This window comes from Petromyzon marinus, chromosome 31, assembly GCF_048934315.1.
Source record: "Petromyzon marinus isolate PM22_M1 ecotype Great Lakes invasive population chromosome 31, UKy_Petmar_22M1.pri1.0, whole genome shotgun sequence".
Taxonomy (NCBI): Eukaryota; Metazoa; Chordata; class Hyperoartia; order Petromyzontiformes; family Petromyzontidae; genus Petromyzon; species Petromyzon marinus.
This window is the reverse complement of record NC_133697.1, coordinates 10156122-10172779: the sequence shown is the minus strand read 5'-3', so window position 1 is coordinate 10172779 and position 16658 is coordinate 10156122. Positions and strand designations below refer to the sequence as shown.

Sequence of the window (16658 nt, the reverse complement as noted above, 5' to 3'; positions counted from 1 at the left end):
CAAGCGCCCCTCGTCAAGTCGCCCACTCCGTCGTTGTGGCCGTTGTGGCCGTCGTGGTTGTGGCCGTCGTGGTTGTGGCCGTCGTGGCCGTCGTGGCCGTCGCGGCCGTCGTGGCTGTGGCCGTTGGGCGCGGCGTTAAATCGCGGGCGAGGCGGCGTCACCAACATGCACAAATCACCGACGGACACACGTCGGTGCTGCGCCCGTTAAATTAGAGGCACAATCGGCTGGAAGGTGCGGCGCATGCGTACATCTTCCAAGCTAAACAACCGCGTCCAAAGTCATGTGCGGTCTAAATAAACATTTTTTTTAATGGGTTTTTTTTTTGCGCTTTGGTTTAAATCGGCAAGTATTTGCGGTCGGACGCAAAAACAGACCGTCAGAAATGTACGTTTAGGGTTGGAACTCTGCAGATTAAATAATGGCAATTTAATTTATGTCGGGTCTTCTTCTGCATGAGTATACGCAGGAGTATAAAGAATTTATGTTTTTTTTACACTCATGCACCACTGGTCAATCAACAACAAAGGTGCCCAAAACGTTACGCGGTTTACAGAACGAGAAGCAAGGCTTTTACGGCCGCGCACCAACGGCGGACACGCAGAAGGAAGAAGCGGAAATGAGCACAGTGAAAAGTTTCCAACATTTCTTGCAAATGCGCGAGTAGAGGGGTCGATGTAAAAAAAATTCACAAACATTTTTCTTTTCGCCGAAAATCAATTCGGACTTCTGGATGAACGCAAATTTCGTGCAATTGGGGCGGGCGGTGGGGGGGGAACCGTACAAATAATGAACAAGTTATGACGACTAGAATAAAGGGTATTAGAAAACTAAAAAAAACACCTGCACCTTTTAAAATATGCAAAAAAGATCAGCTCCTTTCAACTGCTGCCAACATGCCAGTTAAGCGAAACCGTAACTATGGTGGGAATCCGAAACTGCTTTAAGCAAACCGTAAAATTAACGCAGCTGTGTAATTATCATGTGCTGCTCTTTTTTTCTGCAAGACCGTTTTTCTTTTCTGCAGCAAAAATAAAGCCAAAGATCCGTATAGATTTAATTTTACGTTTTCAGTGCAGGGCAAGTCATCAACAAAAATGTTACCGCAATGGCTCCGAGTATCCACCCGATTTAATGAATATCTTTAAGAACGATTGTTTTGAATTTAAAAAAAGAGTGCCCTCACCGCAGCGTTTAAAGTAAGTCGATAGCCTCCACCTAGAATATAAAGTGTCGAGCAACCTGAGGGAGCTAAGCGTGCGTGGACAGTCCATGTGACATGCCAAGTTTCCTCCATCAACCCTGATTACACAAAGTTGTAAAGACAGACGAGGCAAAGGCGCTCTCAAGCCGAGACAAAAACCGCCGCTGACAAAATCCCGCACCGCTTTCTGTCGTGCGCGCTGTTCAAAATCAACATTTACCACCAGCCGATAGCCCAATTATGGAATTATTGTTGTTATTATAACGGCCGCGGGGATATGTCCGGAAGGGGCCGGAAAATTTGGGTGGTGGCCCCCCCCCCCTCCCCGGGTCGCGATCAGAGGCCGTCTCTCCGACCCCGGAGGTGGCTCAAGTCGGGAGACCCCCACGGGGGAGCCCGCTCTTTATTTTTCCTTCCACACGAAAGTGACTCGGCCCATCCATTAGGGCCTCGGTCGCCATCAATCACGCGCCCGCTCTGGGGACGGCCTGCTTAGCGGGAACACACACAACGGGTTGGGGGGGTCGCAGGTCAGCCTGCGCATTTGTCGCGGTGCAAACAAACACCGGTCTCTGGAAACCCCCACCGTGTCCGTGGCAAACAGCCGGCAATTATCCCCCCCACCTCCGCACCCTCAATTTTTCTACCAATTATTTTTGCGGGTTTTTTTTTTCTTTCTCTCCTTACAATTATGTCCGATTGTGCTATCGGCGTTCTGTCGTGTAGCCGAAGCAACTCCCGTAAGGAGCTTGCGTGGCCCGAGAGCAGCGTAACAATGCCCAACGTTGGGTTGCCCATGTTGACGAGGAGATGTTGGCAGTACATCGACACAATCTGCGCATGGTCTTTTCTCCAAGCACTGGTCGTTTCTCCCGCATGAAGACAAATGCTCATTCATTGATGGATTCTTCCAAACATCCTAATGTAGCAGGGCCCCCTCCTGAAAAAAATTAGTCCCGAGACCTCGTGAGACATGCCACAGAGCAGTCTGGGAGTAAATAAAGGACACAATAATGGTTGTTTTTATTTTACAAACAGAAAGCCCCTGAAAAAACAGGGCATTTTACTCGCAAGAAACTGTTCTAAACACGCAGGCTTTTGCGACCGACGTTATGGTTACAAATTCATTTTTTTTTAGTTAGGTTGCCACGTGTGTTCAATGCCAAGAAGTTTGTTGGACACCCTCGGCCGCCTGACAGCCGCATAAAGTTGTTACAAGAACAAAAGCGACGCTTTTTATAGCTTCCGTACACCGCTAAGTTCAAGAGCAATCCAAGAGTAATATTTGTTAAACGTGCGGTTTGCTCAACATACCGGCGTGCCGAAGCAGTAAAAATACGTATTTGTACACAAGGCATCTTTCTTTTCTTGGCTGCGTCGGGTGAAGGAGGGTATATGACACACATTGGCACCGAACTCGCACGGGAGCGATCCGGCCCAATAAACAAAAAAAAATTGGGAACTTTTAGACAAAGTGAGGTGCACGCCCTTTCAGCTCACTGCGGGTCTATTGAATCGCCAAACCAAACGATAGCCATGTGTTGAGAGCCCAATTGGAGTCCCTCGCATGTTACATTTGGCAACAGTTTCAATGCGTTGCTGCCACCGCCGCCGGTACCACCGCTGCTGGTGCCACGGTGGCAAAAATGCGCACGCCGCATCGGTGCGCGGCGCCATTCAACCACGCACGCACAATGTCACCCATCCTGCTCGCCAGGCTGGGTGGACAACACTTGGGAAATCACCTTCACAAAACCGGGTCAACCGCTCACCACGGTATCCGCTCTCGGGGGGGAAAGCGCTTCAGTGACTCCCCGTAAACAAACGTTGATATAAATTTTGATTTAAAATTTGAAAAAAGTGGCGGGTTTTTTTTTTACGTTAAAAAAACCCGCCACTTTTTTCAAATTTTCTTGCTGTGGTTTTCACACCTGATGATGATTGCTTGTGTTGCAGTCGAAACGTCGTGAGAATTTTATTGTTTTCTATATATTTTTTATTTTATTGTTTCCCTTCTACGTGACTTTACCGAAAGAACCAAGAACATGAAACGTTGATGTGCTTCGTGGCACGAAATTGAAACTTTCCACAGAAGCTAAATGATGGCGTCATTCCCAGCAAGCTTGTAAGGACTTTGTTTTGCTTTACAAAAGCCGACTGGACACCTATTGCTATGCCCGGGTTGTATCGCCGTTATGTTCGTCTGTCTGAAAATCCGTCTTGAGAACCACTGAATGTTTTCACACAAAACAACGACAAAAACCCCCGAAATCAATTGCCACCAACATTAACAAACACAGCCTGCCAGCACCAGTGCCCAGACCTCCATAGTTTCTGAGTGAAATAGGTTTATGAAATGCTTTTACATTGAACATCCTTTTCAATATGCCGCGTACGAGCACGATTGGCGCGCGCGCGCGTTGGAACGCGAGAATTCCTCGCCCCCCCCGCCCCCCCCCCGAGCGTGTGGTTGGGCGTTGTGGTGGTGTGTCCGTAACCTTACAGTCAGGTTTCTGGGTCGTGCCACCACCGTCCACCCACCCCCCCCCCCCTCCTCCGCCAGCTCGCGACCGTTCTGCAATAGACCGCATACTAGAAACCCGGTTTGCACGCATCTGTTTTCTCTGAAATTCCACGTAAGCCCCGGTCGCGAATACTTACTTGCCAAAAGTAATATGCTCGAGCTGCACCGAAAATAAACGTTCTAAACCCAAGAACATTCAAAGAAAATAAAACCCCCGACAGTAGCGATGATTGCGTAACAGAATTTAAGGCTGTGGTTATGACGAGGGCATGGTAAAACTTCGCTACGAAAGTCACTTATCTACACGAGCTTTGAATATGTCCTCACCATGATAAAATCAAATATATTTGTTGCGATTCGCAAACTAAGCCCGACCATGATTTATCATATTTATTATCACCATCATCAACATCACAATTATAACCATCACATCCACCATCATCATAATTTCGATCACTACGACCAGCACATATTTCACAATCATGATCATCAACACTATCACCACCACCTCATAATCAATACAACCACCACCACCAATCATCACTACCACCACTGTCTTCACCATCACCACTTCTACCACCACAATCATCATCATTATCATCATCATGCCACTTGGTTTGGTAAAGTCAGTGCCGATCGGCCAGGTTGCATGATTTTGCACAGCAAAGTCAGCAGCCATAGTTGTGCTTTTTCTACTTGTCCACGTCATAGGAATGTGAAATTTACATCGCTAGCTCAGGGACCAATCAGGAAGGCTGTCGAATGCCAATTTTGACATCAGGAGACTTTTAATGTTTCATTTCGGTAAGGCAAGAGCAGCTGTTGCTTGTAACTAAACTATTTAAATTTCACCAGGTAAGGCCCAAAGCTACATGGCTATTTTTCAGAAGCAACCAGGCCACACATGACAGGCCCATGAAGTAACTTATCATGTGGAAATTGAAAGCAGCCAAACACTCTAAACGCATATTGATTCTAAATGTGGAGGGAAAAACCGGAGGGCCCGGATAAAAATCCACGCGACCACGGGGAGAACATGCAAACTCCAAATATCCAGGGGTGAGGGTTGGGATCGAGGTAGTTAAAATATCGCAGCCAATGGAAGGAACGCATCTGAGAGGACATCTACCAACGAGACGGAACAGCGACCTCCGTTCGCAAGTCTTTGCAGACTGCACTGTTGCGTCGCACGGTCACGAGAGAAAGCAGCGATTTGGGGAGGCCTTCATCCAGTAGGAGACCAATCGTGGCCATACGATGATGACGACGACGTTAAGAAGGCAATAATGGTGAACCTTGCACAGATAGGTGATGGGGCATTTATTAGCGGGGGGAGGGGGGGCGGAACCTAAACGGCAGAGTAAGCAGCCGCGCACCGGCGCTTGGCAGGCCTCAGCCCGCGAGTGTTTATTATGCAGGCCGCGTCCAAACCCACAAATCTCTCCCCCTTAAAAACATTAGACTAAACATACTCTGGAGCTCTCCGAGTCTCTCGTAGCTCCATGTGGGTTTTTCTTGGACGCACGAGCCGAGCCGAGCCGTACACAGTTTCTTCATACGCTCTGCAGATGGCAAACGCAATCAAATAAAAACGGAGCAGAGACGAACACTGCCGGGGGGTTTAATGATGGCGTGCAATGGCGACTCGGGTCCCTAGTTTCGATTTGGTTGCGTTATCGATAATCAAATGCAACAGAAAAGGTTTTTTTTTTTAATGGATATGTGGTTTGCCACTCGTAGCGCTCTGCCCAACGATAGAAGTACAAGTCCAGTCCCACGAGTGTACGTCTGTGTGTCTGCTGGAACGTGCCACGCATTGGCCGACAAAGCCCTGCGCCTCCGATGCCCAGCGATTGGCAGCCGCTGACCAAACGCAGTGAAACGGCGCCGTGTGGTTCACAGATACACATTGTCACTGGATTTGACAATCGGTTCCGTGACTTTTGGTATCAATAGTAGATTATTATTATTATTATAATAATAGTTGTTGGAAGAGAGGGAATAGATTAACAATTCTAGTGGTAACAAGAGGCAGGAAGCTTTGTGTTACACACGTTACTGGAAGCTAGGCAGCAGCTTACTGCCGGCTGCTCGAGTTAATATCTTTAAAAAACGTGCATGCTGTGCGACTACTGCACGAGCACACACAGCGTGGCCCGCCTCGCTTTGTGTGGCATGTACAAATACTGCGCACAAATCCATTACAACTCCCATGGTGAAAGAAAAAAAACAATACTACTCCAACATGTAGACATCGATTTAATACACCCGTAGAGTTAACAAAGGCAGACAAGCACACACGTTACTGCTTAACTTGCTGTTTATCCCGCAGCTTGCAATAATAATATTATTATTTTTCAGTACGTGGTCAATCCGCTGTTGCCTAAAGGCCTCCCCCGGGGTTGCGTCAGTCATGAGGGTTTCTTGACCATGCTTCACCCCACGCTGGTCAGTGTGGGCCGGAGGAGAGGGGCGGGTGGCGCGGTTGCGTACTGGGACCAGTTCAAATGTCACTCGCCACTTTTGTGGGCCGTGGCCGGGAATCGAACTCAGGAAGCCGGGTTCACAGTGTCACACCCCATTGTGATGCACGTAAACAATTGATGCAATTTGCCACTCAGACCAAAATAATCTCACAGCAGATAAGCGCAAAAGCAACATATATTAAATATTCATATTTGAGATGGCAACGGCAGTAGTCAAGCATATGTGATATTTGTGACTTTCTATTTATACATGCAATTTGATGTTATACCACTGTAACGCGGCCGATTCCGACGCACCCAAACCCCTCCAGACGAGACGACTCCCCTAAATATCGTTAGCGACTCATCACACGTTGAATCCTATTCTTAATTCTAGCCATAATAACAGTTTCATTTCATATCGCGTCACTCATGGCAAAAGCATCCCATAATGCTGTACAGCAATTATATAGGAGTACCAAATGCCATATACAGCCACTACCAAAGCAAAATGAAAACCCATTACACCAAGCGAAATCAAAAATGAATAAACACATCAAGAAATGGCACCCAAAAAAAGCACACACAACAAAAAAGTAAGACCGCGCGCGTGATTTTTAACCAATTCGCAATTCACTCAAGCACGACCCCCCCCCCACATACCCCTGCATCCTACTTGCATCGCGCACGCCTCCCCTTCATATCCCCCGCCCCCCCCCCCACCCCAAAACCCACAGTAACCCAGCGACCTCCCCTTGCTCGCATAATTCCCCCGTCAATCCGAAATTCGTCAAGAGCCCAGCTGCGCGCTCCTCTCTCACCGTTCCTCGCTCACCTGTCATTATCGTTGAGGAGAGCCAGCCGCCCATAGTCCCACGCCACTTTCCTTAGCACCGAGAAGAGGAGGAGCAGCGCCTGTAGGGAAGAGCGAGAGCAGCAGTACCCCACGGGTCACAGGAATAGCAGCGCCAAACGCCACACGCCACACGCCGCCGCCGCCGCCGCCGCCGCCACGCGCGATTGTCCCACCTGCGCCGGGTAATTACGGCGCTGCTGAGGTCCAGGAAGCGGCCACACTGCTGCTGATCCAGGATACTCTGCGCTCAGGGCGGCCTTTTCACTGCCAGCGAGCGCAGCGGGGGCGGGGGGGGGGGTGCGGGGGTGTGAGAATAACAACGGCAGCGCCTGCTGCGGTGCTGGTGGCGGCGATGAGCGGTAGTTCGGAGGTGGTAGCGACGCACCCCGACCCCGATTCCATTGTCACTATTCACAGTTCCGATTCGATTCAATTCATCTCAAGCACAGTACCGCTTCCCACTTTCATTTGATCTCCTCTGTTGTGTACGTTATCTACAGCAGCGGCTCCCGACCCTTGGTCCGCGGGACACTGGTGTTTCTTACGAGACGCAAAAATATGCAAAAAGGACACGACCTCTGCGCATAAGCAAGGACCATCAGCATTTCCTGAAGAAGTGCATTGTGGACCCTCTTAGTACCATTGGTGGCCCACGAGGCCATGGGAAGTGGTCCGTAGCACTGGAGCGGATGCTACGATTTCCACAAAGCAACTTTCTTTTTTTGACTGGCCATTGCACAACTTTTTTTACAATTTATGAGAGCCAATGAAAAGAAAGTTAATTGTTTAATTGACTTTGTAACATTGTACAAAGCTTTTAGAATAGAACATAGGTTGAGGGTTGACAAGCGGTTCGCGGGTCCAGAATGGTTGGGAACCATGTTGGTCCACATACTCTGTGGTGTTTGAGAATCATATTAGGTCTGTATTGTTTAGGAGCAATCGTATTTTGGTCTGTCTTGTATTTAAGCATTGTTATGTAGTCTGTAATAATTTCTTTACTTTGTAATTATCTCAATTTACCCCTTTTGTTCTGGCGGGAGATACGCCGCACGCAAGGCACAGTATGAATAATAACAAACGATGACACTGTTCATTGTCTCGTTTTTACCGTCATTTTGTCTCATTTGTACAACTGTGTCCACCCCGTTGGCGAACGTTTAACACGAGCCTACCATGTGCACATCGGCGTTAACGCACGTCACACGAGCTTTTTATTTGGGCATACATTCCAGTAAATCGGGATTTCTAACACATTCTCAACCCGCGCGATTCGATGCATACGTCGTGAGAGTAGGAATCGGTTTTTCACCGATTCATTGACGCACTCTTGCATGTCCAATGCGTTAACCGTCAAATGAACGTATTGGCGGTAAAACGATGCGTGGTATAAAAAAGAAATAGCTATTTTTGCGCAATTATTGTTTATTTTCCCACGATTCTTTCGGGGTGGTGCGTCAAAATCAGTTCTCGTGATGTCAAAGCAGTCGGAAGGCAAAAAGTTGTAAGCAGCTGGACACGAAGCTTCACAGTCTATTGCTGTATAGCACCACAAGCCTGATGACGATTGGCTCCGTGTTCCAAAGGCAGATTTGACTCGTGCCCTAGATTTTGGTCGGATGGCTCCTCGATTCGTTTCAGGAATAATTTCTTGGCGGACGGTGGCATCGAAAGGTTACGACTCATGTCACGTTTGATGGGAAAGCAGCTGCTGAATCCAAGGAAACTTCTGACGGAGAGTCTGCAGCTCACTCAAGTGCAACGGCGACATCGTCAGAATGTTTTTCGAGCACGGGTGTGATATTCTGCACCGTCGTACCGCCATCACGTCCATATGGAGATTCTGCGTCTCGGGAGTTAGCGGACCGCGGAGGGATGAGAGGAGGGGCTTGTTGACCTGTGCCTCCCATCTACTTGCTGTAGGGGACAGCACGGCAGGGTTGAGTCCGGTTCGTGCTTGGGTTTGGAGCCTGCTTGGCAAAGGCGATGGGTGGCTGTCGGCTTGAGCCGAGTTGGCTCTTGAATAAGCAGCAAAGCGACGGGTGCAGTTTGCGGATTGGATTCAGTCATACTCTTTGGTTCTATTCGGTAAAGTCACGTAGGTAAATAATAAAACAACAATAATCACGACGTTTCGGCCACAACACAAGCGGCCTTCATCAGGTGAAGGGACGAGCCTGTCTGGAGGACAGCGCTGGAGTGGTACCCCAAACTTTCGCAGCTCTTATAAATTCCCATTTTCACACCATCAATGGGTAAAATCCCCCTCCCCCCTTTCCCCCCCCCCCCCTCGCTAAACTGCAAGTCCACCGGCACGTACACCACCTCTTTGCTCGCACACAGGTCCGATGTCTCAGCGTGGTTGTGTTTCGCTAAATTCTCCTGTTTGATTTGTACTAGGTGCCTCGGTGAATGTATATACTCTGACTTTAACATAGCTATTTCTGTGACCAGTTACTAGCTAATCACTAAACTATTTAAATGCTAAATTCTATGCTAATTCCTTTGTCAAGGGGCACCTCTGCGGATGTGTATACTTTAACTTAGCTATTTCAATGAGCCATTTCAATGCTAATTTATATGCTAATTCCTTTGTCAAAGCCCGTGGTCTTCTTCTTCTTCTCACACAGCTTAAATGTCGTGATCTAAGCGTGGCTTCTTCCACTCCAGCGCTGTCCTCCAGACAGGCTCGTCCCTTCACCTGATGAAGGCCGCTTGTGTTGTGGCCGAAACGTCGTGATTATTGTTGTTTTATTATTTACCTACGTGACTTTACCGAATAGAACCAAAGAGTATGGATCCTTGCAGTCACGAAAGCTTTAAATCTAGAATGGATTCAGTCACTCGCTGGACTAAGGCTGCACATTTCGTTCAACTTTGCAAAGTATTGGATTTGAACAGATCCAGTGAAGCCATTTGTGACTGTAAATTTAAAATGCCTCCTGTGACAAAGACTTCATTCAATTAGAAAATGCAACTGCAATCCTTGCTGCTATAAATGCTATTTTAGATGCCATGTCCCAGTTCCTGTCACGAGAGTCATGCATGTTTATTTTTGGATTGTTAACTGGCTTTCCATTGTACATAGTTCTGCTTGTTTTTTACTGTTATAAATGTATTCGTTATGTTCAGAAAATGTCCCTGCATTTACTCGATGCAGCTTCTCTAACCCCCCTCTCTTCCCATGTAACGTGCGTGCTGTCGTACAAGCCTTTTTGGCCGGGTTGCCATTGAAAAAGAGCTTCTTAGCGCAATGGGCCTTACCCGAAATAAACTATCCTTGCGAAGCTATGAGTGTTATCCCCTTGCATGAGCCTAAGGTTTTCTCCGGGTACTCCGGTTTCCTCCCACATGCACGCAATTGCAAAATGACCCTCCTGAGAAAGAGTTCATGAGAATTGGCAATATGGCAGAGGCCAGTCTCTCCATAGGCCCAATAATGATGCTGGGCAAAATGGTGCTTATTTTATTTACCTTGGGAGTATGATGGACTGATCTGACTGCCAGCAAATCAAACCTGGTCCCAGACCATTCCGGCGATGACCGCTCCCCTACAACACACAGCTGCACTGATGCATAGTCACCACCTCTGAGGATCAAAATAATGGGACACGTCATGGGAAGAAGACTACGGCATGAGTGGTGTACTGTTACGCAACTTGGCAACAAACTAGGACTTGTAAATTTCCCAGGATGTCCACCTCAAGGAGAGAACTACGCTGCGAGAACCAGGACGGGTGACAATATTATTGAGGACAGAGTGCGGGAGAGTGAGTGAGTGCGAGATCAAGACCGACAACGGCAGGGGGGGGGGGGGGTGAACCGAGCGAAGCCGCACGTTCGTAGCGTTCGTCACGTCTCCCAGCTGCTTGCAGCCACGGATACGTTAAACCGGGTGGGCCTCGTTAAAGAGGGAGCGGGGCAGGGTCAGCGGGTGGAGTGGTGGTGGTGGTGGGGGGCCCCCCTCATTTAATTAAGCTCACGGTGATTGCACCCCCCAAGGAGGGGACCGGCCTGTCAGCCGCCAGTTTTGACTCGGGGCAATTAGGCGCAGACCGCCGAGGAGATACGGTACCGCCAAGGCAGCTCAAGTGGTCCTCGGACCGCAGACAATCAAACGCGCTAAGCGCAACACGCCGCGGATTTGAAATCAGCGAGCAGCAAATCCCTCGCACGAAAGCCACACCACTCGTTTCAGGGATCGCGGTGAAACCGGTGCCGGGGCGGGTTTGTGTTTTTGTTACCGTGTTCAAAAGCAATTCGGGTGAAATTTAAACTATCGGCGGAGCCAACGGATTATACGGCAACTTTTTAAAACACATGTTTTTCATTAAAAACCTTCAACGAAATTTGACGAAAATCGCTGTCGAAATGTACGGCACCAGCTAAAAGATGTTTTGCTTCATTTTGTCCGTTTGAGTTTACGCACTTGAAATTTGTATTCGCGTGGGGTTTTTTTTTATGTTGCTAGAAACAAATAAAACTTGAAATTGTGAAATGCACGCTGTGCACTGTAGGTTTTAACACATCGTAGAAAATACTATCTATTGTCATGTTACAATAATAATAATAGAAGTCACGTCCCTTTACCAATCTACTGCTGGACGAGGGCATTCATGACAACCATGAGGGGGGGCGGTTGTTTTGACCATACTTCACCACGCTGGTCGGTGTGGATTGATAAAAGCGGGAGGGGCCCAGGACGGGTTCAGAGATCACCGGTGTTAGCCATGGCTGGGAATCGAGCTCTGACTCACCATATGAAATAAAGACGGATGAGAATACAGCTAATTATATGTCCCCCTTTATATATAATCAGGCAATAGCCCATTGGGACCAGAAGTTTCTGGGGAGGGAGCGAGGAGCGGTTCAGATATCACTCGCCACTGACGGTAGCCGTGACCCGGAACTGAACTCGGGTCATCGGGTTCACCGCGCAGCGACACTACCCACCCACTGGACCACCTGCGTCTCCCCATTTTAATTTCACAAGCACTTAAAAACAAAATCTCGTGTTTTTTTGCGAACGTGACCAGACAAAGACATTTGATCTAGTCGGTGCACATCAAGTCTGTTTTTCTAAACGAAGCAATAATGTCGGTCGTTTTTTTTCTTCCTTTCGTTCTTTCTTTCCCAGTGGTTTAATGCAAAGTTAAGGGAAATTAATCTAGGCCTTCCAAACACTCTTGACAGCACATATGGATTTTATTATACGGCCAGCTACATCGTGGCCATAATTCTCGGTTGCTCGTGTTTGTGTGCGTGCCCTTTGCTAAACTCTCTTGACCAAAGAAATAATGAAAACGCAACACACTTCCAGGATTCAGGGCCAAACACGTGTGACATTTCAGAGCAGGGTGGAGCAAATGACTCTGACCCAGATCGGTCGTCGATATGTCAAGAAAAAAACCCTACATTTTGTCCAGTGTGCGAAAATTCAAAGTGCCGCTCCACAGCACACATGAGCAAAGGGGGTGATACTCATCTCTGCCAGCGGGCACAGCCATCTCCACGTGGTACTGACTCTGACCCATCCTTCACCGCAGTAGTCAGTGTGGTTAATGGAAGACGGCAAGCAGGGAAACGGCAACACAGTACAGTCCTAGTAATCGGACAACATTCTGCCGTTTTGGTGAACTCGACTTGTATTTACGAGTTCACATGTTTACAACGCTTCCGCCAACTCGCTCCAACCACTGCGCTGCTGCCACCCGTCGCCGCTACCCCACGTCCAACCGATCATGTGCAGCGTCTAGAGGTGCGGTTGCAGTAGGCTGCGATATAAATCCAAACAACATGCAATCTAGTAATAGGTTTTTACCCTTTTATCTGGCACCAAAACTGACACCTTTATACAAGGGATCATGTTTGCAATAACCACAACACAAGCAGTCAAAATGCAAACAAAAAGAGAAAACTCTGATAATGATATGCACTGTCCTTGAAATTGATTGGTCCACACCCGAGACGGCTTTTCTTAGAGCCTAGTCTCCACTTGAGTTGTACGCCTTTTGGTGTCATCTGGTCCAACACCAGTGGAGACTAGGCTCTAAGAAAAGCCGTCTCGGGTGTGGACCAATCAATTTCAAGGGCAGTGCATATCATTATCAGAGTTGTCTCTTTTTGTTTGCATTTTGACTGCTTGTGTTGTGGTTATTGCAAACATGATCCCTTGTATAAAGGTGTCAGTTTTGGTGCCAGATAAAAGGGTAAAAACCTATTACTATATCTTGCTACTGGCAAAGGAGGTCTCATAATGTAACATGCAATCTTTTCACAGTGGGGGGGAATTTCCAAAATGCATGTAAATAATCGCGTGCTGCACCACAGCGATAATTTGTATGTAGAACTTCTTTCATACCGTGCGTAGCCAACCGTGGAAATGTCCAATTTAAATAATCTGTGACAATCTCGTCGTAGCATGCATGGAAAAGTGTACTTGTGACTTCATAAATTTCCAGTAACTTGCACCGACTCGCTCTATCGCACTACTTTGCCGCCACTGCCGCCGCCGCCACCCGTAATTTTCCGAAGAAACAAGGACAAAAAATCACGCACGCGCACGGGCATTCCGCAAACGCACCGCTCTCCGCTCACTCGCCACGCTCCGACCGGTCCCACAACCCCGGTCACACCGCCGCCACCCGCCGCTCTCACCATCCACACGACGAAGTCGATGGCGAGGACGATGACGACGCCGCCGAACGGCGTCCCCTGCAGCACCGAGTTGCGGCCGCGCGCGCCGAAGCACTCCGACGTGCTGTTCGGCGCCGCCGCCGTCGTCGTTCCGGACCAGAACTGCGATGGCGTCGGGTCGAAGAGCGCCGCCGCGCTCGGCAATAGCGGCGCCACGACGTCCTCCATGGCCCCGGGGTTCGATGGGAAGGGGGGGAGGTTGTCGGCGGCCCTAGCAGTAAGGCTCGAGGCGGCGGGAGAAAGAGCGGACGGTGGAGCGGCAGGGGCAGCAACGGCGGAGGAGGTGGCAGCGGTGGCGGCGAGGCAGTCGTGCCGAGATCACCATCCTCCCTCCCGCGGAACCTGTGCCGCGTGCGTGGGGAGAGTGCGGGTAAGTAAGAACGGCGGGCAATTATCCACGTGCGCAGCCCCATGGTAAGTCAGTCTGGGTGTTAAGGTCAAGGGCCGCGCTATCAGCAGAAGTCAATGCAGCAGAAGACAATGCAGCAAAAGCCATTGTTGTGCTGTACTATGCACCAACAACTATGCCTCCCCACCTTCATCGAGCCACGATGATCGGAGTGAAGTATTGTTAAATGAACCGCGTGATGGGGGGGAAGCCCTGATCCAACAGTGGATTGACAAAAGGGCTGCGAAGGTAAGTGTTTGGGTCAAGAGATGGTCATGGCAAAGGATGTTGCAGCGTTGTGCCATCGTTTTAGTCCTTCCTTTGCCCAGTTGCAAAGTCAAAAACTGATCTTCAAGGTCTATTTTTTGATTCTCACAATTACCACTACCTCACCTCGATGCAAGGTTGAGATGTCCTTCTGGGCCCATTCTTAGAGTCTAATCATCACCACCATCCGGTTTTAAGTCTTCCACTTGGTCGCTACCCTCCGAGTGCGGCTCCAATGCAGGGTCTCGGTGAACTACCGTCCAAGCAGGTGACCCATACACCTTAGCTTCCCCTTTCCAGGCTACACCCGGCTACAGCTAACATCAGACATCAGTGGCAATGACATATCTGAACTGGCACCACCTGTCCACACTGACCAACTAAACTTAAAACTATTATTTTTATTTTACCAGGTAAGGCCCACTAAGCTATATCGCTCGTTTTCAGAAGTGACCTGGCCATACATGATAGCTCAAGGATGCATCTTATTGCATGGAAACTTATGACAGCCAAATACTCTAAAGCAGGGGCCAGGAACCTTTTTTCTGCCAAGGGCCATTTGATATTTATAACATCATTTGCGGGCCATACAAAATTATCAACTTAAAAATTAGCCTGTCATATTTAGTCAAACATTTAGTTAACTCACCCCTAATGTGATGGCTGGAACTGCTTCTCTTTGGTGAGGCGTGTGATGTTAGCTGGTATTGCCGATGTTGCGACTCACAACTGCTTTTCCAGGTTTGCTCCTAGATTTATTGAATTTTGAGTCCCGCCTGCGGTTGCCTTGGCAGGGCCAGATTAAATGATTTTGCGGGCCTCATTTAGGCCCGCGGGCCGGACGTTTCAAACCCCTGCTCTAAAGGCACGGTTCTAAATGTGGAGGGAAAAACCGGAGGACACGGAAAAAAATCCACGCGACCACAAGGAGAGAGATCCACTCCAAATTTACAGGTTTCAGGGTCAGGATCGAACCCACCACCTCCTGTATACCAGATGAGGTAGTTAACATCTCGCCACCGTGGCAACCAAAACGATGGGGTACGGTCCAAACCACCCTCACGACTGACCGACAGACACAACGTGGTGATGCCCTCAACCAGCAATGGATTGAAAAAATGGCTATTGGTTATGACCTTGTATTGTCTTCGTCCAGTGGTGGGACTGATTGCAGCTGATCGTCGTACCTCGAGATGTGAACCCGCGGCTGTTGTTGGAACAGCTGACCGCCTCCACCTCATGCGTTCCCCCCCACCAAGGAACACAAACGCACAAAAACACACGACGCGGCACGACGCATCGAGATCGCACGATTTCCCTTCACGCTAAACACGTGGGGGTGGGGGGAGGGATTAAACAAACAAACAAAAAGGCCCAGATATTGTTTCACTCGCCGATCGAGACGGAACAAAAAGTTTCATTTCTCGCCACCACTTTCAAAATGTAACCTTGCGACGCGATGCTTCCTACGATGATGATGAACGAGTTGAGACGTGGAAATCCCATTTCAACACAGCGGCAAGGCTAAAGATGGACAATACCGGCGGCGAGGTCATTCGAGGTCGGCGATGATGTTCCTTCCTCTATGCAATCCCGTTTTGGATTTTACATTAAAAATGTGTTTAGATTTTTTTATTACAACTCATTTCACCTAAATCAATGCTGAAACCAGCACGTGCACTGTGATTATAAGTCAGCTGGCAATGAGAAATAATGAGAGTTTAATAATTTACAGACGTTTATCAATGTATTCCTGGATTAAGGCCTTCCCCAGGCCATACTGATCAGAGGGGTTTTGTTTTATTATACTTCACAAATGAATTAATAACATATACAAACAGATGTCCATTTTGTGTCTCCGGACACATGAATAAAATATGTTTTAATCGATCGGCCAATTGGCTTTCCGGACCAATATTTAGCGGGCAGCTTTTGCTTAAGCAAGCAAACTATGCAATGCGGTTTCAGCCGTCAGCATAGTGAGGCTTGTTAAACACATGCTGCTTGCATCGGGTTGCCAGAAAATGTTATTGGAAAGAGAACTCCCATCTAAATTATGGGGCCCTGCTTTGTACAAAAAGCAATATGGCTGGTCAGTGTGGGTGGTAAAATATGGGATGGGCGCGGTGGGGTGGGAGGGTGCCTCGGCCCAGGTTTCAGGTATCACTCGCCACTGACGTTAGCCATGGCCTGGAATCAAACTCAAGCGGCGAACTTCAAAGCATCACCGCTGCGCCACCGTTCCTTACCCACCGCCG

General features: G+C 48.5%; 1 protein-coding gene across 3 annotated transcripts in view; it reads right to left on the bottom strand.

The window, feature by feature from the left end:
• Positions 1-16658, bottom strand: part of LOC116947816 (mechanosensitive cation channel TMEM63B-like) — a 99372-nt gene that overhangs the window by 60188 nt on the left and 22526 nt on the right. For 2 of the 3 annotated variants that reach the window (XM_032963992.2, XM_076071078.1), the window contains 3 exons: positions 13707-14087; positions 7029-7108; positions 5201-5290 (listed from right to left, as the gene is read on the bottom strand). In XM_032963992.2, the coding sequence (XP_032819883.2) occupies positions 5201-5290; positions 7029-7108; positions 13707-13913 (377 nt within the window). In that variant the 5' untranslated portion in view covers positions 13914-14087. The remainder of the gene's footprint in view (positions 1-5200; positions 5291-7028; positions 7109-13706; positions 14088-16658) is intronic. The other variant, XM_076071079.1, reaches the window with a different exon arrangement.